The sequence below is a fragment of the Denticeps clupeoides genome, chromosome 13, assembly GCF_900700375.1.
Source record: "Denticeps clupeoides chromosome 13, fDenClu1.1, whole genome shotgun sequence".
NCBI lineage: Eukaryota > Metazoa > Chordata > Actinopteri > Clupeiformes > Denticipitidae > Denticeps > Denticeps clupeoides.
Window position 1 is genome coordinate 1,452,567 of NC_041719.1, and position 24,672 is coordinate 1,477,238.

General features: G+C 48.9%; 1 protein-coding gene across 1 annotated transcript in view; it reads right to left on the minus strand.

The window, feature by feature from the left end:
* Positions 1 to 888: 888 nt before the first annotated feature.
* Positions 889 to 24,672, minus strand: part of LOC114802175 (synergin gamma-like) — a 70,438-nt gene continuing 46,654 nt past the window's right edge. The window contains exons 11-12 of the mRNA XM_029000877.1: positions 6,029 to 6,088; positions 889 to 962 (exon numbers count right to left, since the gene is read on the minus strand). Coding sequence (XP_028856710.1) covers positions 889 to 962; positions 6,029 to 6,088 — 134 coding nt within the window. The remainder of the gene's footprint in view (positions 963 to 6,028; positions 6,089 to 24,672) is intronic.

The window sequence follows — 24,672 nt, forward strand, 5'->3', positions numbered from 1 at the left end:
TCCATCAGCGGAGGAGCTTTGCGTGTTGGGAGGAATTACAGCCGCTCATCGCTGCCGAGCTCGGATTCGCCAGGAAGGCTCCAGTGCAGCTGTTGGACTTGAGGAACATTGACGGCACCGGCATCGTAATCCAGACATGAAGACGCCGAACCCGCAGACCCGCTTTACCGCGGACGCTGGGAATCAACTAACGTGAAGGATATGAGAGATTCCGCTGTCGGCCCGGAGCAGAAAACGAAGGCCGCGGTGCAGAGCCACGCTCGTCCTTATTAGCCGCCGTGGAGACGAAAATAAACGAATTTTTTAATTTTTAAAAGTTAAAGAAGTTGTGACGGCGCGTCCACTCGGGCCTCAAAATAACGAGCGGTTATTCCGGCTCCATTAAGAGAAATGAATGCATCGGACTCCCGGTCTGCGTCTTACGTGAAGTAATTACTCTCTAGACGCGTTATTACTGCGTGCTGCATCTGTAATTACGGAGAATCTACAGTCAACATGAAATAGAAATGCTAATTAGTACATCTGCATGGGTGGGATGTTACCTGCAGCCTTCGCGACTGAACATCAGACCAGATTGTTTAGCATTCCTGCTGCTCATGGGTAAGTATGAAGGTTCAGTAGGCACGTCCTCCATCTGCAGGAGGTTCATCCCAGAGCGGTGAACACACAACATGTTAATCAGCACTTCAGTCCATCACACGATCTTCACAAAGCCACTCCGACACGTCTCAAGACCCCTCCACACACTCCAGCATCCACCTGAGAAGCCTTCCAGCCCACGCCGGCCCACTCTCCACCAACCGGCGCAGCTATCTACCACTCCCTCCTCCACCAAACAAAGCCCACACCTACACCTACATCACCCGAACTAAACCCAAAACTTCTCCATCAACCAGTGTAGCACAGTGTAGTCCCAAAAACGGCCTCCATGTTCTCCATCCCCACACCATCTCCCCCATCCACTAGAGGGACGGAGGGAGGAGACACAGCATCATGTTCGTGTGACTACATCAGACTCCTGCTCATTATAAAGCGCCGTTAGCAGGTGACCAGACGAGGTTCTGGGGTACAACAGTAACCGTTGGGAAAAAAGGAGAAAGTGTCTGGTGACAGCGCCTGGTGGCACGAGGGCGCAAAACCTGCATTACAGACGTGCATTATGGCTACAGACTCAACACACAAACTGATTATTCATTACAGACACAGAGTCGTTTACACTTTATGGGCAAAAACGCCAGGGACACTGTGAATGTGTTTCAGTAAGATGTCATTATTGTTATTATTATTATTGTTATTAGTGAGCCGTTTTATTGTGCAGCAGCGGCGATCGGTACTTTTTACACCATCTACACACAGAATGGGAAACATCAGCCCATTTATGTCCCATGAGCATTTGGTTAATGACGTCGGACAATACTGGGACATTACTGGGACATTACTGACGTCCATAACAGACTAATTTGTTTCAGACTAAATGTTAGTAATGTACGTGTTTTTTATAAAGATGGAACATTTTCCGTCAACCTGGTCGTGATCTGGTCGTGGTCCTAATAAGGGACCATAATGCCTTTCTTTGTCCGGCTGTGAAATTAAATGGAACCACATTTTGATTTGATGACAGGCAGCGCTGTAGTCATGTGGCCTCGATAACACACGTCAATAATTACTGTAGATACAGTAAAGCAGGCGTGACTGTAGAAGAGGGGCGCGGATCTGCCCCGCGGGGGGGGAAAAAAACCCTACAGCTTTCATGTCGGAGAGTCCCAGCGGCGGCGGAGTGATACGGAGGCTGATTCCGCCTTCAGCCGGTCGGAGTGGGACGCGGGACGCTGACGGCTGAGTGGACGGCAGCGGCTCCGACGCACGTCCAGGTAGTCCCCCGAGAAACGACCGCCCTCCGCTGGTACCCATGTGGATTTCTACGGGCGGAACGGATTCTTCTCCAGAAAGACACGACATCCTGATGATGCCGTCATGGTGGCCCTCTGGGGGACCGTGTGACAGATGCACCGGGACCGGTAGAACCATCTTAAATTTAACACAGTTCTCCACTGCACACAGCCTTCCTTCCAGCCAGGAATTTCCTGTATATAATGCATGTTATAATGCATCCATACTTGTCCAGAACTTCCAGTGGTCCCTGCAGCAGATTCCAGAAGTCACCTGCTGATAGAGCACATGGTTCCTGTTCAAATCTCCCGGAGAAACGGGCCGGATAATCCCATGCAGTGGATCCACATCCGAGCCCCACATCAGGAACGAGAATAATTGCAATTCCATGCAACAATGCAAGCCTTCATATAGGTTCATAGGTTCTTGTAATCGTCAATCATAAAACAGGATCTGGTGAAAAGTATCTTCGTTTATACAGTCGGCGCCTTCTGGGGACCGAAGGACTCCAGCTGCACCTTTTTTTGATTAAATTACAAAAGCAAGCGACCTTTTCCCAGAGATCCTCATTTATTGAACTTGTGAGCCCACATGTATAAACTGATTACAGCCCTGACTGGTCTGTCAGCAAAAGATCCGCCTCCCGTCTCACTCACACACACACACACACACACACACACGCAGATTGATTGCCTGTCCTTCTGAACACAATGTCACGGTGTACTCTTAGTGAACTCGCCACAAATGCCGTTTTTTATGAGCCAATCCATTCTTCTGGCACTCAATCTACATAAGCGATAATATCATAAGCAATCTGTCCTGTTAATTGCCTCTTAAGAACGTCGTTTTAGCTTATTTACACTCATTTGTCCTCATTTGTTTACTGACACGATTCAGGTCCTAATTGAGACTTTCTGATGAGATTCAAATGAAACGTCAAGCCAGGCAACAGAGACGGGCTTCCTCTTCCTGAGCACTGATTTAATACCACACACACACACACACACACACACACACACACACACACACACACACACAGTCATTATAGTGTGGAGAACATCAGGTGGGTCTGTGAAGGAAGAGTCAGTTCCACGCCCTTGATAATGTGGTCAGTTGTTGCTAAATTGCCTTACAGGAAGGAGCCTGCATGAAGGCGGGGTTAAATGAAAAGGCAGGTCAGGGTCTCGCTCACCTCCTCCACCCTCACAATGAATCGTGGGACTTGTTCTCACTGGCGCTCAACGCCTCCTTTGACATCTGTGCATGAACAAGAACGTCTGGGGACATTTGCATTTGTCGTCCTTGAACATGGCAACGTACGGTCAGGAGAACACACAAGAACCCCGGCTTGTTCTTCCTCTGCTGTTAAAGACTGGAGATTGGAGAACATCACCACTGATCCCGCAGTGTTACAGGCATCTTTGTGCACCGGAATCAGTGCGTTCGTTCGACGGAACGCAGTCCTACTTCTGTTGGGCTTTTGAAGGATGTTCTCCTCGTCTCTACTGCCCCCTGGGTGGCAGGAACAGTACGACGGCAAGAAACCAGAGCAGACGCTGGAGATCCACCTGCTGTCACCTCAGCTGGAGCCATTACGGGCTGACGGAGGAATGTGGGCCAGACGTTCGCTTCCTTTAAACATGCAGACGCTCTCACACACACACACACACACACACGCACGGGGACAGGCTATAAAAGATGTCGTGCGAGAGTGATGGCCGGGCAGTATACTCCTGGCTGGCCGTAACAAATGGCTGAAACATGGAGGGCTGGTGAGCTGCCAAGCGCCTGATATACGCGCCGGTGTCACCGCGAGCAGTAAAATGGATGCTTAGTGGACCGCTGGACAGGGGAAATCTGGAGGGACTCCGGCGCTCGGCCGCTGTTGACGCCGAAGCCAAACAACATGTCAGACACGGGCGCGGCTCGCAGGCCCGAGTCGGGCTGGAGGGAGCCGGGGCCCGGCGCTCGGGGCCCCAAACCGGCTCCATCTGGACCAGGCCGGCGCGGCTGGCGTCTTGGGAGGCTGAAATATTCATATTAATAACGGGCCGCCTCGCAGAATTAGAACGCGCTCGCCTTCAGCGCCTCGTCTGCCAGCATATTAAAAAGTCGTATCCGCACCATTAACCGGCGTGCGAATGCATCAATAATCGCCACCGAAAACACCGCATTTCTTCTGCCGCGCCACGTTCATAATCGACGTGTGAGCGAATGTTGGGAGAAGAAGGGGAGATTCTGATCCGGCCGAAACCAGTTTTCTATCCACACAGGAGCCGCGACTCGGCGGCAGGTGTCGGCGTAACCGCGAGGTTAAACGGGCCGCTTTTAGAACCCGACGCGTCCCGACGTCCCCCTTCACCTCCAGTTCGGGTGATAAAATATGGAAATAGGACGAAATTCAGCAGGACAATTTCTCCTTCTTGTGCTTGAAAGTGAAGTGATTGTCACATGTGATACACAGCAGCACAGCACAGTGCACACAGTGAAATGTGTCCTCTGCATTTAACCATCACCCTGAGTGAGCAGTGGGCGGCCATGACAGGCGCCCGGGGAGCAGTGTGTGGGGACGGTGCTTTGCTCAGCGGCACCTCAGTGGCACCTTGGCGGATCGGGATTCGAACCGGCAACCTGCTGATTACGGGGACTGCCCTTCAAAGCCCTGTGATTCTGGGTGGCCCCGCCGCCCGTTTCTGGGGAGACCCCGTCTCGATTGTGCTTGCCGGCGTCACTGTTTACAGGGTTCCTAATGTCACGGGCAGGAGAACACGTGCGAGCTGCGTGATGCACCGACGGCCTGGAGTTTTTGCATGAGACAAAGCGTCCGTTTTGTTGCGTGTAAAAACGCGGCGACTCCCCATCGTGAATATTCATGCTCATGCATATTGATCAGCGGCGCCCAGCGGCTGAACTCGGGCGGCTTCCGCGCAGCTGCGTTGGGGCGCTGACGAATCTCCATCCCGCTGCACACGTGCACAATTAGCTTTACGGCGCGCCGCACGGCGGGCCCCGTGATTCTGGGTGGCCCCGCCGGCCGGTTCTGGGGAGACCCCGTCTCCATTACGCGGCCCTTAATGAGTCCTAATGAGGACTAACGGCTTGTGTAGCTGCACATCATTCTCACTCCTGCAATGGAAACCGAAATCACTTCCTGTCTGGGGATCCTGGGGAAATGATTGGAGTTCCTTTTTAAAGTAAATTTGCGCTTCGTGTCGTTTATAGGGTGGTAGTAGCCTAGTGGGTAAAACACTCTCCTATGAACCAGAAGACCCAGGTTCAAATCCCACTTACTACCATTGTGTCCCTGAGCAAGACACTTAACACTGAGTGTCTCCAGGGGGACTGTCCCTGTAACTACTGATTGTAAGTCGCTCTGGATAAGGGCGTCTGGTAAATGCCATAAATGTTTCGTTATTTTGAAGCTGACGGAACTACGGAGATGTTGTGGGTAGCATGAACGTCCCTCAGACTCTCACGGCTGATCTTCCGCCTCCGACCCGCACTGCAGCCAAAAAAACTCCTCGCATCTGAAGGCGGTCATTCCACCGGAAGGACACCACACTGCCAGGTGTCAAGTGCGCCCAGATGGAGACGTTTCCTCGAAAAAGAGCCAAGTTGCCTGGTGTCAAGCTGCTGTCCTACATCTTTACACTGGTGGCACCACAAAGGAGGGCAAGTGGAATCAAAGTCAAACCCTACAGCCATTTTATTTAACACAAACCGCTGTTGTGTCAGACACAAGACGTCCCCACAGAGAGGGTCCTACTTAACCAAAATGAGCAACTTAAGGGGACCTGGGGCTCTCAGTCTGGGACAAGCCTAAATGTGGTGTGTAAAAATATCCCGTTTTCCAGGGAACGCTGCAGAACTCGGATGAACTGAGAAATCAGACCGCGAGAGATCTCCCAGTGGTCGTCCCAACAATCTACAGAATCAGAGGAGCCACGTCAAGAACGAAATTCCTCTCCATCTCACAGCACCATGCTAATGGTGAATAATGATGACAGTTTATGGCTCTGTTCATCTCACTACCTTCAGTCATAAAACTGACAGAAAACTCTAATTCGAATGTAAAACAGAAAGACGAAGAGCGGTTCCAGGGACAGAAGTGGCTCAGCGGGGTGTTTTTAGGTCTTACTGTCTCCTCTGAGGTCCCTGTTACGGCCCACAGTCATGGAGGAAGAACTGAGGAACCTACCTACAGGAGAGAAAGAGAGAAAAGAAAACCGAGACCTTAACAGACTGATGGATCTGAAGAAACCTTCTACCACGAAGCTGCTGCGTAGAACCCACATAACAACCATCATGGATCATGCGGCAACAAGTGGTGGAAGCGATATTGTACGTATGTTCCAAAGACCTCAAGATGTATAATAACAGTTAGAGATCTCATCTTCTCTGCGATGAACACGGGAACCTGAGGAACCCGGAGCAGCAGCTGCAGCACTAAACCCATTTTTCTGACAGATCTACATGTACCTGAGCTCCACTCATGAAAAAGGATCACTGCTAGTGCAATGCAGTAAGCTGTGTGTGTGTGTGTGTGTGTGTGTGTGATAGTGGAGTTGTGAGTTCAGGCCTGACATCTCTCCACACCTCTCTCTTCATGAAACACTGCAGGAAGCGGGTGCTGAGAGCGGAGGCGGCGTTACGGAGTAAACGAGGAAAACTGGAGCCTCACACACACACACACACACTCAAACACACACCCTCTGCTTGTAGGTGTCTCAGCTAGGCATGTGACATTTTAACTGGGTTGTAATTTGGGGACCTTTATACCCGAGCAGCTCCAGCAATGTAATCCAATTTCCTCGCCGTCATCATCATCTCAGAAGACACGCATAATCCACGACGCACTCTGGAGGTCCTAAAACCCTCAAGTCGGGATTTACTGGCCACCCAGGGCTTTTTGTTGGTGTGCAAGTATTTCTGAAGATGAACTTTAATTCTGTTTTTCTAAATGAAACCTGAAAAGGGGAGGAGCCTGTATTCCCCCTACTACCAACATGAGCAGATATTTGGCACATTGAATAGTGAACGCGACAATGCCACGCGTCTCAGTAATCAGGAACCGTCCTTCGCCTTTTAAATCAGTGGTGCTGGCGGAGCTCGCGGCCATTTTCATCTGTTTGTCCCGAGACTGAAGGGGCCGGCGTGCGGACGGACTGCTAAGCAGCGGCAGCCGCCGAGACGAGCCGCAGTGATGGCAAGACACGGAGAGGCGAGAAGCAGGGAGGGAGGCGGGGAGATGTTTAAATTACCTTCATTCAACCATCACACCAGGAGCTACAGAAAATCTCCTACACGTCCCGCCTTGCAGCAGGGACACACACACACACACACACACACACACACACACAGAAATGTCTGCAGTGACATCTGTGCTGCTTTGGACTCTTGTATTTATTTTAAACGCCACCGTTGCTGTTGTTTTAATGATCGGTCCCGACACGACGAGGCCGATGCTAATGAGCTCTGTTCCCGCCACCTTCCATCTCCGGCACCAAGACGTCTGCTGACGGGAATATAAACCGCGGAACTCCTTCAGACGTTTAACCTGCGTTATACACGTATTTCTGTTACTCTAATATGCTGTATCGTAATAATATATGTCACCTATGAACCAGAAGACCCAGGTTCAAACCCCACTTACTACCATCGTGTCCCTGAGACACTTAACCCTGAGTGTCTCCAGGGGGAACTGTCCCTGTAACTACTGATTGTAAGTCACTCTGGATAAGGATGTCTGGTAAATGCCGTAAATGTAAATGCACTGCCACCATCCTGGGCTCGGTAGTGACATCAAAAATCAATACCAGAAAATAAAACATTGTCACCTTCTGTGCAACTTTAATCTTCTGGGTCTCTGGAGGATCCGGGGAAACCAGCTCACACGATGAAAATTCTCTAAAGAAGCATCTGAGTGTTTTGTTGCCATAAGCAGCAGAGCAACGTGTCTGTGTTGGAAGGAGATGAGTGGTGTCTGAAGATGAAAGTAGGTGGAGGTCTGAGGCGCCGGGTGTACAGTGGAGGGTGCAGCAGTGTGGTGAAGTACAGTAACATCTCAGATATCACTGTAATGGGAAACGACGTGTCTCACATCTTCGCATGTCTTCAAAACTTCACATCTGCTTCATTTTTCACACGTCCTGAGGGGTCAGCAACAGCCAAACAAGGAGCTCAGTGGGAAAAACTAGCTGGCATAAAATACATTCTGAAGCGCCATGACTGTATAGTACTGTGTGAATAGAAATATGATAATCCTGCTCATGAATGAGGATAATTGCCACTCTTTAGTCTGCTGTCTCTGGATTAACAGGTACAGCTGCATCTTAAGATGTTTACATCCTCAGGTCGATACTCGGCTCTCATATGGATTTTTCTTTACATTCACTGAAAATTCAGCATTGAGCTTCACAGTGGAGTCTCTCAAAAAAACCTCTCTCCCAGTACCCAGCTCTCCCGTGCCCGGCTCTCCCCGTACCCAGCTCTCCCAGTGCCCGGCTCTCCCAGTACCCAGCTCTCCCAGTACCCAGCTCTCCCAGTACCCAGCTCTCCCAGTACCCAGCTCTCCCAGTACACATCTCTCCCAGTACTCAGCTCCCAGTACCCAGCTCCCCAAGTACCCAGCTCTCCCAGTACACATCTCTCCCAGTACACATCTCTCCCAGTACCCAGCTCTCCCAGTACCCAGCTCTCCCAGTACACATCTCTCCCAGTACCCAGCTCTCCCAGTACCCAGCTCTCCCAGTACACATCTCTCCCAGTACCCAGCTCTCCCAGTACCCAGCTCTCCCAGTACACATCTCTCCCAGTACCCAGCTCTCCCGTGCCCGGCTCTCCCCGTACCCAGCTCTCCCAGTGCCCGGCTCTCCCAGTACCCAGCTCTCCCAGTACCCAGCTCTCCCAGTACCCAGCTCTCCCAGTACCCAGCTCTCCCAGTACACATCTCTCCCAGTACTCAGCTCCCAGTACCCAGCTCCCCAAGTACCCAGCTCTCCCAGTACACATCTCTCCCAGTACACATCTCTCCCAGTACCCAGCTCTCCCAGTACCCAGCTCTCCCAGTACACATCTCTCCCAGTACCCAGCTCTCCCAGTACCCAGCTCTCCCAGTACACATCTCTCCCAGTACCCAGCTCTCCCAGTACCCAGCTCTCCCAGTACACATCTCTCCCAGTGCCCGGCTCTCCCGGTATACGGCTCTCCCAGTACCCAGCTCTCCCAGTACCCAGCTCTCCCAGTACACATCTCTCCCAGTACCCAGCTCTCCCAGTACACATCTCTCCCAGTACCCAGCTCTCCCAGTACCCAGCTCTCCCAGTACACATCTCTCCCAGTACCCAGCTCTCCCAGTACACATCTCTCCCAGTACCCAGCTCTCCCAGTACCCAGCTCTCCCAGTACACATCTCTCCCAGTACCCAGCTCTCCCAGTACACATCTCTCCCAGTACCCAGCTCTCCCAGTACCCAGCTCTCCCAGTACACATCTCTCCCAGTGCCCGGCTCTCCCGGTATACGGCTCTCCCAGTACCCAGCTCTCCCAGTACCCAGCTCTCCCAGTACACATCTCTCCCAGTACACATCTCTCCCAGTACCCAGCTCTCCCAGTACACATCTCTCCCAGTGCCCGGCTCTCCCAGTACCCAGCTCTCCCAGTACCCAGCTCTCCCACTGCCCGGCACTCTCAGTGGCCGGCTCTTTCTGTTCCCGGGTCTTTCAAAACCCGGCCTTCCCAGCCCTCCCAGTATCCAGATCTCCCAATACCCGAGCCACCAAGGTGACATTGAGGTCCCCTTGACGAAGGTACCGTCCCCACACATTGCTCCCCGGGCGCCTGTCATGGTGCCCACTGTCACCAAGGGTGATGGTTAAATACAGAGGACACGTTTCACCGTGTCACTGTGTGCTGTGCTGCAGCGTCTCACAATGACAATCACGTCACTTTCATTTTCAGTACCCGGCTGTCCCAGTAAGTGTCCCAGCTGGAACGGAATTCCCAGAAGGCAGTGTGCTCCTTCAGCAGGAGAATATTGACACACAGGTAAGAAAGGTTCAAAAATAGCTTGAGAAACACAAGGAGTTGAAAATCAAATAGAATGGAAGTCCAATCCTTGGAGACTAGGAGGACAGCATCTGCTGGCGAAGTCTTGGTTCCAGACACCACAGACCTTGGCAATATTTGCAGAATGACGGTGGCCTCAGACTTCGTAATCTTGCTGTAGAGTTGCAGGGACTCGCTGCAGGGCTAATTAAGAGCCGTGTAAAAGGCGACAGATGGACCGGCCTCTTGATCTTATTGTGGGCCGCTTTCCCAAGGATTTTCTTTCAAACTGCACTTTCTGAGTCCTGCTCGTTGTTCTGGCACTGGGCGTATATATAAAGGCCTTTTCTCCAGAAGCCCCAATGCAGAGTTCCGGCTCATAGAACCTCTTCCTGGAGCTTCGTAATTAGCAGCATGGCAATGAAAACATGCAGATGCACTCGGAAGATGTGTGTAGGAACACATACTGCAGAATGCGTGAACTTCCAGAGGACGGACAACCTTGTGACCACCCTGAACTCTCCTGCAGGGCTGAAAGTTTACTTATGAAGAAGGTTCCTTTAAACTCGTTCACAGCAAGACACTGATCACACAATTCATGAAAATTGCAAGTTTGGCAAAAAAACTAAAATGTAAAAATACCCTGAAAATGTCCTCACTGAAATGCATGGAGACCACCAGCAGGGGCACCAGATCTCAAGCTCCACCCACTTCTGACCATGTGACCAGTTCTAAATTGATCTACATCATGACCCCTGCCCTGCGATCTGCATGATGGTTCCAGATTACAGGATTCTAGTCGCCTGACAGTGCTCCAGCTTACTCTCAAGAGAACATTGTGCAAGTTAATCAAGAACAAATTAAATTTAAGGAATAACCCTAATGTAAACCCACAAATAAATCAGTAATATCATTATCACTGCAGCCAGAAATTAATTTTAAAAACCTTGCAAGATTCAGGCTGTAATTCCAAAAGCACTGATTCCAAAGCAGCCAAAGGCAAGAAGCAGGAAGCGGGAAGGAAGAAGGAAGAAGAATCAAGGTTAAAGCCAGGCTGCGCGCTGCCACCCGATCACGTTTCCATTCGCAATCAATGGCGGCGGAGGAGGAAACTCCAGACGCTCAACAGTTCCAATACATCAGCTTACCTAAAATTAAACAAAGGGACTCACTGAAAGTGCTGTGCTGTTCCTTCTGTGGCGCGCACACACACACACACACACACACACACACAAAGAAAACAGTTCCGAGCCAAACGTAAAACCAGAAGACGGTACAGTCACGAGACCACGAGGGCCGTGAATGTCACCAGCGGGAAAATGATCCTGCACGGATCCTGTAATTAGACATGAACAATCTGGAATTAATTCTACTGAATCAGCCTGAAAGAACCACTGACGTTTAGATTGTCATAAAAGCTGCTCGAGAAGGTGTGCAGGTATCTGAGGGGCAAGTGAGGAACCGAGGAGTTTATTCGAACGTCCTCCCGCTCGCTCTACACCTGCTCCAGCGGCCCCAGGTTCTACGGGTTCTACTGGATTCCTTGTGCAGCTAGTTGACGGGAAGTGGTGGAGTGGAAAGTTTTGTGGCCAATCCTCCTCCTCCCCATCCTCCTCCTCCTCCTCCTCCCAGGGCTTGAAAGAGGAGACGGTATCGACGGCGCTGACTTAGTCGGCCTCTTTAGTGGAACATTATCCAATTTGGTATGATAATGACTTTTTAAGAGCCGCGTTCCTCTTCTCAACGCAATTTTCTTTCATTTCCTCGCGCAATTACCAGCCAAAAACAAGCCCAGGACCACCACGTCAAACTTTTATCCATGACCTGAGTGCAAACGCGCCCCTTTTATTGACTGTTCTGCCGCTGAAGCTAATTCCTCATCTCAGTAAAAAATGGCTGCCGTTACACATCACGCATTAGCGATGCAACGCACAGTCGGAGAGTAAACTCAGCCCGCGCAGCCACGTCTGCCCACGCGCGGCCAGATAAACGCCCACATCGGCCCCGTCTGCTTCCAGACGGGCGCGCCTGAGGCATGATGCATGATGGGAAGGCGCCTGGAGTCACACCTGACCGCTGTTTTTTTATATGGACAGCTGGCGAGTCGCAGCCCCTCAGCAAGCAGACAGGAAGCCATCATCTGCAGATGTTTCTGGAAGGTGTTTAAAAACGCCGGGCTCCGCCCCTGCCACGCGGGGGCCGCTGGAGTGATGATGTTGTGGGAACCGCGTCCCTGATTAATGCCACCGCTGGTTAAATTGTGTATTGATCACCTTCTGAATGCATTAGCTGAATGTGGGGGGTCTTTGGCTTTTAACTTTATTAAACGGGACAAAAACACTTCTGGCAATGCTGAGCGCTGCAGGTTACTTCATTAATCAGGAACGTTCCGGACGTTCCGCAGTTAAGAAAACTTGTACTTTTATATTTTATTCATGAACTCTGCAGCGGACGCGTGATTGGCAGCCCGGCTGCTGACAGCTACGCGGACCCGCGGTGGACCGGGGCGGCGGCGGAGGATCCATCACGGCGGAGAGCATCGATCCGAGCCGCACTCGGTTCCAGTCACTGGCAAAATGAAACCACCCATCTAGTGGTGATGAATGAAGGCGACAGGCGGCCTGCAGAACAAGAACCTTCCACTCCATTCTCATAGGAACAATGAGAACACGCCCGTTCCAGACCACGTGCTGACAAGTCCCAGGTTCTGGTCAGTATGGGAGAACATGACTGCAGCTATAATGAAGCGGACGTCGGTTCCTGAGGGCCTTTTGTTCTATACAGAGCACATACTTTCTTTGATGAGGTATATCTGACCACTTCAGAACAGGCAGGTGGAACACAGCATCCCACCACTTTACTGAAGAACATCCGTCCTTATCTGTCAACCCAGGCCACCAGATCCTGGTCCAGTCCTTAGTAATCTCACGACTGGACCACTGTAACTCCCTTCTAGCTGGTCTACCTCTACGTACCAACCGACCTCTACAACTCATACAAAATGCAGCAGCACGACTGATCTTCAACCTTCCCAAGTTCTCCCACACCGCCCCTCTGCTACGCTCCCTCCACTGGCTCCCAGTAGCTGCACGCATCAGGTTCAAAATACTGATGCTGGCCTACAAAGCCAGACATGGAGTAGCACCATCCTACCTCACAGCCCTTATTACACCTCACACTGCACCTCGTATACTCCGAGCCTCCAGTACTGCTCGCCCGGTCCCTCCATCTCTGAAGGTAAAAGGAAGACGCTCATCTAGACTCTTCTCCGTCTCGGCCCCTCGGTGGTGGAATGAACTTCCCCTCGAGGTCAGAACAGCTCAGTCACTGAGCACCTTCACACTTTAGAGAAGACCTTCCTCTTTAGAGAATATTTAGATGAACTTGTAACCTTCTTCTTGTCTGACGTCTGTATAGAAACTAGAACAAAGTGAATAAAAAGATTGTATTCATAGTTGGGGGTCCTAGTGAACCAGAACTGATCACTTCATCCATGGTCACATGGAAGCACGTTGTAAGTCGCTCTGGATCAGGGTGTCGGCCAAATGTTCTATTCTGAACCGGAGAAAGTAAGAACGCTCACGATGGTTCCCTCCCAGAACGGAGTGTTTCTGTGGAGATTGGAGCGTTTCTGGTGGTTTGGAGATGACGACAGATGGACGGATGGATGGATGGAGGAGTTCTCGAATTTTTCTGTACCGTGACTGAAGTTTACCGATTTGCTGTTTTTGACGAGGAAAACAGAAACTGATTTTCACCGCGAGACCTGGAGCAGCAGACATCTCGCCTCTTCAGAAGTCCAACATCTGCAGGGTTCCCTGGTCATGATCAGAAGGTCAGCTCTCAGCTGTTCGGTTAACAGTAACTGGAGGGACAGTCACCGTTGCTCAGACAGCAGAACAACAAAAGGAACATAGAGATGCAAGACAGTTCATCGTGAGGGACCTTACAGTATTATTATTTAATAATTAATAATTAATTATTAATTATTATTTAATAATTAATAATTAATATTATTTAATCACACACTACAAAAATTAATCAATTATAAAGCGGTACAACCTAATGAGAAAACTGAACCATGCAAAACGGAACCGTGCAGGTGGGTTAAAGGCGACTTGTGCTGGCAACAGGAAAAAGTAACCTAAGCCAGTTCTGTTAAAAATGTTTCTAAAAGTCTGTAATTTTTTTTTATCAAGGACGTAAATATCAAAATATGAATAATAAATACATTTGATTTCTAATGATGTAGCATTTAATTAAAACCGGAACTGTCTGGCTTCACCTTGGTTTAAAAAAAAAAAAAAAAAACGTGTAATATTTGCACTTTACTTATTTTCACACAGACGTGATGAACTGATTAAATTCCTTTTTAATTCTGAATGATTAAAGCGTTTTTTCATTCACGCAGAGATTTGTCTCCGAGTCCTGACAGCGAGCGGTAATTATTTAGCGAATGTATTTACAAGATAAAGTTCGCCCCGCGGTTTGGGTTCTGTTTTCGGTGAATAATCACCGCAATTAATGCACAGAAAGCGATAACGGATCAGAGGCCGGTTCTCCAGACATTTCCAGATGCGTTTCATCAGCGTCCATCAGCGACCTCCGACTTTCCTCCAAATGACCACATTTCTCACAGGACGCATGGAACCAGGACCACCATGATATGTGCGGTTCCTAACAAGTAAACGTGTCCTGTAATTATAACATTAATAATTATTCTTGTAGATCTTAACATAACGCTCACTCACTCAATAAGGTTCCGTCCCAACGTCCCATTGTCCTTCGCTCAGTACAGTAAAATTGTTCTGTCCCAACGTCCCAGCGTCCTTCACTCACTACAGTAAAAAAGGTTCTGTCCCAATGTCTTATTGTCCTTCACTCAGTACAGTAAAAAGGTTCCATCCCAACATCCCAGTGTCCTCTACTCACTAGAGTAAAAAGGTTCGGTCCCAACGTCCCAGCGTCCTTCGCTCACTACAGTAATAGGGTTCCGTCCCAACGTACCAGTTTCCTTCACTCAGTATAGTAAAATGGTTCTGTCCCAACGTCCCAGAGTCCTTCACTCACTACAGTAATAAGGTTCCTTCCCAACATCCCAGCGTCCTTCGCTCACTACAGTAATAAGGTTCCGTCCCAACGTCCCAGTGTCCTTCACTCAGTATAGTAAAATGGTTCCGTCCCAATGTCCAAGAGTCCTTCGCTCACTATAGTAATAAGGTTCCGCCCCAATGTCCCAGCGTCCTTCGCTCACTACAGTAATAAGGTTCCGTCCCAACATCCCAGCGTCCTTCGCTCACTACAGTAATAAGGTTCCGTCCCAACGTCCCAGTGTCCTTCACTCAGTATAGTAAAATGGTTCCATCCCAACGTCCCAGAGTCCTTCGCTCACTACAGTAATAAGCTTCCGTCCCGACGTCCCAGTGTCCTTCACTCAGTATAGTAAAATGGTTCCGTCCCAACGTTCAAGAGTCCTTCGCTCACTATAGTAATAAGGTTCCGCCCCAATGTCCCAGCGTCCTTTGCTCACTACTGTAATATGGTTCCATTTCAACATCCCAGCGTCATTCGCTCACTACAGTAATAAGGTTCCGTCCCAACGTCCCAGTGTCCTTCACTCAGTATAGTAAAATGGTTCCATCCCAACGTCCCAGAGTCCTTCGCTCACTACAGTAATAAGCTTCCGTCCCAACGTCCCAGTGTCCTTCACTCAGTATAGTAAAATGGTTCCGTCCCAACGTTCAAGAGTCCTTCGCTCACTATAGTAATAAGGTTCCGCCCTGTTGTCCCAGCGTCCTTCGCTCACTACTGTAATATGGTTCCATCCCAACATCCCAGCGTCCTTCGCTCACTACAGTAATATGGTTCCGGTCCAACGTCCCATTGTCCTTCGCTCAGTACAGTAAAATTGTTCTGTCCCAACATCCCAGCGTCCTTCACTCACTACTGTAGTAAGTTTCCATCCCAACATCCCAGCGTCCTTCACTCACTAGAGTAAAAAGGTTTTGTCCCAACGTCCCAGCGTCCTTCGCTCACTACTGTAGTAAGTTTCCATCCCAATGTCCTTCGCTTACTGCAGTTAAACGGTTCTGTAGTTGCTCTTTAGAGATTCTTTAGAGACCTTTTGAAGGAACCAGGTGCTGATGCTGCAATGATGTGGTTCCACTTTTTACTTCACCCTGGAGGAATCAGCACCAGGAAACCGGAACCCCCACTGACGCCTGCATGGCAACAGTCACCGTCGGAACCGCAGGCCTCAGTGCAGCTTGACTGATGTTTTGTCAGCCGCACGGTTTGTCGCTACGGAAGCACAATACAAGTTGGGTTCAGAACTTTAGAACGTTGTGGATGTGTGCGTGTGTGTGTGGGGGTGCGGTGCGGAACGAGGTTCCGTGTGAGGAGGAAGCCGCGACGCTCCGGTTAACAACATTTAATCCGCAGCGAGGAACTCAACATTCAGCTCTTTTTACGTTCCGCGCGCGGCTCCGCTTCATCGCTCCGCGGGGATTAATCTCCGAGCGTTCCGAGCTTCACTCGGTTCCTCTTCACAATTTCATACCTGCCACTCCGACTTCTACCGCTTGGACATTAGCAGCTGTCAGGAAGGAACCGCGGGACGACGCCTGTCACTCTGACAAGAACAGCGCTGCGGTACCGGTGAGGGTCACACGTGTCCCATCATCCCCTCCAGGGTCTCCTGAGACACTTCACCCAAAACCAGGACGTTCCGTCAGATTCCATCAACAGAGGAAGATCCCACCCTCTCCTCTCCTTCCACTGGAATCAAACGTGGGTACGGAGGTCATTCTACTCACTGTACTACACACACAATACTACACACACAATACTACACACACTGTACTACACACACTGTACTACACACACTATACTACACACACAATACTACACACACACAATACTACACACACTACACACACAATACTACACAAACAACACTACACACACTGTACTACACACACAACATTACACACACACACAATACTACACACACTGTACTACACACACATTACACACACTGTACTAACCACACAATACTACACACACTGTACTACAAACACAATACTACACACTGTACTACACACACACATTACACACAGTACTACACACACAACGCTACACACACACACACACACACAATACTACACAAACACACACACATTACACACACTTGACCTCAAACACAATACTACACACACTGTACTACAAAAACAACACTACACACACTGTACTACACACACAATACTACTTCATCTAGACTCTTCTCCGTCTTGGCCCCTCGGTGGTGGAATGAACTTCCCCTCGAGGTCAGAACAGCTCAGTCACTGAGCACCTTCAAACGACAGCTCAAGACCTTCCTCTTTAGAGAATATTTAGATTAAATTGTAATTTTCTTGTTGTCGAACTTTGTGTACAGAATCTACAACAGAGTGAATTAAATAGATGTATTCATAGTTGGGGTCCTAGTGAACCGGAATTGATCTCTTCATCGATGGTAACTTGAAAGCACGTTGTAAGTTGCTCTGGATAAGGGCGTCTGCCAAATGCCGTAAATGTAAATGTAAATGTACTACACACACAACACTACACACACTGCTACACACACAATACTACACACACTGTACTACACACACAATACTACACACTACTACACAAACAACACTACACACACTGTACTACACACACAACGCTACACACACTGTACTACACACACAATACTACACACACTGTACTACACACACAATACTACACACTACTACACAAACAACACTACACACACTGTACTACACACACACATTACACAAACTGTACTACACACACAATACTACACACACTGTACTACACACACAATACTACACACACTGTACTACAAACACAAAACTACACAGAGCAAACTACACACAATACCACACACACTGTACTACACGGAGCACATAATACTACACACACTGTACTACAAACACAAATCTACACAGAGCACACAACACACAACACTACACACACTGTACTACACAGAGCACATAATACTACACTCGCTGTACTACACACAATACCACACAGATCTACACAGATTACACTACGCACTACGTGCTGTGGTTGGTTGAGGAGGATGATGAAAGGGTTCAGCCTCCATATTTACTGCATCCTAGATCAGGTAAAAATGGTGAGATTTGCAGGTGAAACTGACTGCAGGCTGGAACCAGCGAATCCACACGCGGCGTTCAGCTTTATGAAATCATGAAAAACGAAGAACTGGCAACGCAGCTGCACTACCAAGTTGGAAGTCACTTGTTGCCTGGGAGAGGAAAAAAGAGAAAAGAGAGGACGTTGTATTCCTCATAATTTCCCGTCCGCGCCCTGCACTAAACAATACCGGCTGTGCATCAAGCACGATATGAAATTTCACATTCATATGCATATTCACCTTTTTAATTCCTGTTTCTGGTACGTTAACAGACAGCAGGTCCCACAATTAGCAGCTGAAGCGTCTGGGCCGAAAGCGGCGGCCGCAGGCCAGATTACAGCTCTTTTGCACGTTGCTTGAACACGTCTTGCAAAACTTGGCTCCTCAAGTCAAAACCATACGCTCAAGCCAATAAGACACGACACTGTTGTGACACACATCTATTTCAAATTGAAACTCTGCTCTCAACACCTAACAATCCTTTGTCAAAATGTCGCTCTAATGACAAAAAGATACCCACTTGCATCATACACTTTCAAATCAGCAGCAACACACTGGTCCACTATATATAGAACGCAACACCCCCAAAAAACTGTACATTACAGTCGTGTACTGGACAGCAAATCCAGTTGAAGCAAAAATGAAAGAAAAAATAAACTACTATAAACACAGAACAACACACTTAAGGATCCTGCCGTCTGTGCATCTAGAAACGCGATTGCAAGGCATTGTTCACAATGGCAGGTCCCTGCTGTTGGGTGAAGACCAGTAGTTCTTCTAGCCATTCTGTAGAAAAATGCAACCACAATTTTTTTTTTTGGTTTGCTTCTTTTATACAGTACTGTATATACTGTACTTTACTGTGTTTACCATGCACAGTACTGACACAAAACTACTACTATTGTTCAAGAAGGACCATTGGCCACCCTGAAATAGAGTACATGTGAAATGGTACAGTACTCGAAATACTCTAGATACAGTCTGAGCAGAGTAGGGAGTCCTAAATATGGACGAAACCGTGAAATGGTCTAGACTAGGGTGGACTCCCTGCCCAGCGTTCATCATAGTCAGGCCATGGCACTGTCCACATTGTCGTCAGAAAAAAAAAACGGTCCTTGCTTGGCGTCTTTGACCACGCCCTCCTCTCTCTGTCTGTCTTCCTCTTCCTCTTCCTCTACCTCTTCCTCTAGCCCTCCTTTTTGCAGCTGGCCGATTGATGCTCCGTTTTCAATTACCCAATTTGTGTTGTATTTTGATGGTACATTCATTTTTTTTTATGTGTAAAGTAGTTCTGTTGGGCGGTGGTGGCCTAGCGGTTAAGGAAGCGGTCCCGTAATCAGAAGGTTGCCGGTTCGAATCCCGGTCCACCAAGGTGCCACTGAGGTAGTCATGGCTGGCCACTGCTCACCAAGGGTGATGGTTCAAAGCAGTGGACGGATTTCACCGTGACACAGCGTGCTGTGCTGCAGTGTACTGCTTTTTTTGTTTTAAACATGTGTCTATAGCATTCAGGCAATGGGTAAAAACTGCAATACGCGCCACTTCCTCTGGAGCGTTCAGCCACACAATCCTAGAAAGCAGAGTGAAGGGCGGAGCCACTATTTTTTCCTTAGAACATTTTATGGAAGGCAACACAACAGTGCCGATCATGCAGGCGTCAAAATGATGATATTGTGTTGATTTATTAAATGTAATGATCAGCACGTTCAGTCTCTGCTGCTGAATTGTGGGAAGTGAGGTCGGGTCATCCTGACCTGCCGGTTTGATATCTCATATCTCAGACACTGTCATTCACACTCTTTCTTGAATGTGAGCGTTTTCTCACATAATTCTCTCTTTTTACCCAGAATGCATCAGCACCATCCGTACCAAAGGCCTGTCACCGATGAGTGACATCAAAGCGCCGCGTTTCGCTTCCCCGCTCAAATACGGGGCGCCATAATTAATTCTCAGTATGAGTCGCAGATAATTTGGCCATGAAGAAAGAAAGCATTTGATTATTTAGGAAAAAAGTAAATCTGTGTTATTTGGCAGAAGAGCTGAAGAGCGAGATGAAAAACCATTTGGCCGCTCTTCACTTTTCACAGATTCGCGTTTAACAAAACCAAGGCCTCACCCCGTCTGCGCCACGGATAACGTATTCGTTTTTTTTTTTTATTAAATTCACGAGCCAAATCCTCCTACTCTCGACCGAACCGCAACGCAACCACAGCAGCGAGCGCCTGTCCATCCCCACGACCCCGAGCGGGTTTTACTTTCTTCACCCGCCCCATAACATCTGAGGAGCAGCTCAGATGAAACATGTCACGGTCCAAACCGTCACCTGGTGCCCCCAGAACCCCACCACTCGCCCACAAGCTGCACGGATACAGATAAAAAGTGTCCATCATCAGCTGGTGAAATGAAAACCTTCATTACTTCCCCTCTGACAAGCACATGGGGAACCTCTGTAAAAAAGTGAATACACAGCAGCACAGCACACAGTGCACACAGTGAAATCTGTCCTCTGCATTTAACCATTGCATGTGGGCATTTAACCAGTGAGCAGTGGGCAGCCATGACAGGCGCCCGGGGAGCAGTGTGTGGGGACGGTGCTTTGCATGGTGGCACCTCAGTGGCACCTTGGCGGATTGGGATTCGAACCTTCTGATTACGGGGCCGTTTCCGTAACCGCTAGGCCACCACTGCCCCTTTGCACAAACACTGTGTTAAAACTCACACGTATGATGTTACCTGCCATGAAAGAGGCACGGCACAATGGAGGTTATAAGAATGAGCAGTTTCCAATTTATTAACACCATTAGATTAATATTTACATGTAAATATTTTATGTAAAAAATACCAATTTTACAGAAAAAACACCCAAAGAAAAGAGAAATCTGCAGAGGAAGAGAGAAGCCCTCAGGCTTTTATTATTCTTTTATGACATTTGGCTCCCAAAAAGTTCCCACAGACCAATCAGGATTTGTCCTCTGATGTCTCTGTCTTGTTTCCTTCTTGTTGTGACACATCAAGCAAATGGGTTACACCTCTCGCTTGACAAAGACACAGGCAGGGAACCCCCACGATGTATGATTTCCCATCTTACACCTCCAACAAGCGCTCCCTGCATTTCTGCACTCTAGAACTTAACGTTGTCAAAACCAGAACGTCAAATGTTCCTTTAAAAGTAAAGCGTGAAACGCCCCTCGATGCTCTGGCAGGATAATGGGCAGGACGGCCAACATTCTACTAATGGCCTCATGCCTGCACTGTTTGGCTGTAGTCACAGCTATTGATGAATTGACTGGTAACTGTCCTGGTTTTATAGGTCAACAGGCCTGTCTGGGTTCGACTGGGCCGGGGTCTGGAGAGCGCTCACCCACGTGTCCCCTAATCCGGGCCCAGAGCAGACCCAGCCAAGGTGACGGCATCAGCCAGATGGTCTTCACCTGCTCCACTGACCAGTTTACAGGAAATTTTTCTGATAACTTTTTCACTAAAAGTTAATGATCACACGACAGATATAACGATCAATTACCGCAGTCAGAGATCTTCATTATCTTCACTATCCACTTTCCCAGGATGGGCTCTGGCCGCCACGCCAGGACTACTGATAGTGAGAGAGAGTCCCAACATGGGAAAAATTGGGAAGGTTTACATTTACATTTACAGCGTTTTATCAGACGCCCTTATCCAGAGCGCCTTACAATCAGTAGTTACAGGGACAGTCCCCCCCTGGAGACACTCAGGGTTAAGTGTCTTGCTCAGGGACACGATGGTACTAAGCGGGATTTAAACCTGGGTCTTCTGGTTCATAGGCGAGTGTGTTACCCGCTAGGCTACTACCACCCTGTAGTGACAGGGACAGTCCCCCCCTGGAGACACGCAGGGTTAAGTGTCCTGCTCAGGGACACGATGGTAGTAAGCGGGGTTTGAACCTGGGTCTTCTGGTTCATAGGCGAGTGTGTTACCCGCTAGGCTACTACCACCCTGTAGTGACAGGGACAGTCCCCCCCTGGAGACACTCAGGGTTAAGTGTCTTGCTCAGGGACACGATGGTAGTAAGTGGGGTTTGAACCTGGGTCTTCTGGTTCATAGGCGAGTGTGTTACCCGCTAGGCTACTACCACCTGTGTCAGACCAGGCCGGTTAATCAACAGTGGCGACCCCGATGGGAGAAGAAGCTAATTATTACTTATTCGGCTCTGGCCATTGTTTGCAGACACATGACTGTTTGAAAGAGATTAGACTGTAAATGGCGCGATTTATTAGAACGTTTTGCGTGAAGTACTGACGGACGGTATTTTCTCTTTTAATAAAGGCGCTGATGATGGGCAGGTTCGCGCAGGGGAACGGAGGAGGTGGATAAGTGGGTTAATGAAGCTGCGGCTTCACACGAGAAGAGTTTTACCGTCAGTAAAAGACCGCGGAAGCTCCAGTAGCCTCCAAACACACACGGGCCACTCGCACATCCACGCTAAAGGTCAGCAGGCGCAGGGGCGGCGTCGCCTGTCCGCCGATGCCCTGATGCATTTTAAAAAACACATTTCCTGCCAGTGTTTACCTGCGCTCCTCCGAAGTCAGGAATGTATAATGCATTACAATCTGGGAAAGGTCAAGCTGCGAAGGCCAGCGCTGTTTTGACACATAATGGAACAAGGAAATGTGGGCAGGACATATGGAGAGCGGCACGGGATTAACATAACACACGATCGGCGCGCTGACATTTGGAAGCGTTACCACCTCTTCAAGCATCGGACGCTCTACCGCTTCACACCTCATTATTTCCGCAGGAAACGCGCTCGCCGTACGGACCGTAAAAACTCCGACTCTGAGTACGCTGCTGCTGCTCAGGAGTCAGGAGCTCCAGCTGAGCCTGTTAAACTCGCATCTCCATACGAATTCACACGAATGTTCTGCAAAACACAGAGAAAAAGCTCAACATATAAAGTATAAAGTGAAGTGATTGTCACGTGATACACAGCATAACAGCACACGATGCACACAGTGAAATTTGTCCTCTGCATTTAACCCATCACCCTTGGTGAGCAGTGGGCAGCCATGACAAGCGCCCGGGGAGCAGTGTGTGGGGACGGTGCTTTGCTCAGTGGCACCTCAGTGGCACCTTGGCGGATCGGGATTCGAACCTGCATTCTTCTGATTACAGGACCGCTTCCTTAACCGCTAGGCCACCACTGCCCCTAACACAGAGGAGTAATAGTATATTTTTAAAAAAGTTAGCAGAACTGCTAGTGGGTAACACACTCGCCTATGAACCAGAAGACCCAGCTTCAAATCCAGGTTCAAGTACATAGAACTCCAGCACTTTCACTTTCACCTTCAATCACTCTGGACTCTTTGCACAAAATCACTTTGCACAAAATCTTTGCGATTTTTACTTTACTGTTCTTTTTTTTAAAACATTGTCTTTCACTCATTTGCACACCTTTTTATGTTAAAGACGTAAAAGTGTAATATTTGGTTATGTTTGCAATATTTGCATATTGGTTCATTGTACACTTGCAACATTTGCAATACTGTGGTCTGTAGCAGTCGCAAAAAGCATTGCACTGCATATCATACCATATACGACTATGTATGTGACAAATAAAATTTGAATTTGAAACCCCGCTTACTACCATCGTGTCCCTGAGCAGGACACTTAACCCTGAGTGTCTCCAGGGGGGAACTGTCCCTGTAACTGCTGACTGTAAGTCGCTCTGGTAAATGCTGTAAATGTAAAGTGCTGTCTTTCCTTCCATATCTTGAGGAAATACTGCCCCCTGTCTGGAGGAATTAGAATTGTCCAGATCTCCAATTTCGCCTTTAAACAAAGTGGACTTAAAAACTGGCATCACCCAGTTTTGTAAAATCTCATCAGGTCCAGGCTGGACGTCCAGCGGCAGCAGTAAAGGCCATCAGTGCCCTTCCCGCCACGAACCCCGAGCCGCTGGTGCTGCTGTGTGTTCTGAAGGCCAGAAGGAGTGCATTTCTCGCGGCAGGTGTCATTTTTACCGAATGGATGTGTTTGTTATGTCCAGTTGATGGCCGCTGTTCATTTTTTTTACGACGCCGTGGTGCTCGCTGCAGAGCTGGTCTAACTGCCCCCTCTGGGATTCCTGTTGCCCGGGAGAAGACGGCACCACTCAGGGCACAGAATAACTTGGCAATGTTCCCCATTACCTCGGGCGGAGCTGCGAGACAAACAGCACACACAAACCACCAAGCCCTGGAACAGCGAGCAGGGCCATCAAGATCTGAGATCAGCTGCTACCTGGGTTCTTTTCCGATTTCATCCATAACCAAGCCACGTTTCCAAGGAAGATTTAGATGGCCGATTTAACACCTGACCAAATCCGTTCTTTATTACATGTTCTGGTTCTGGTGCTCTGCGTAGTGACTTTATGTCTGAAGAACAATTTGTAGGACTCAAACCGCAGCCTGGAGAACCCATGTGCCTGGACTGGGACCTGGATATTTTCCATCTCCGCTTGATTGCTGCCTATGGAAGATGTAACGGTGGTGGACCTGAGGAGGAACGTGAGGAACATGG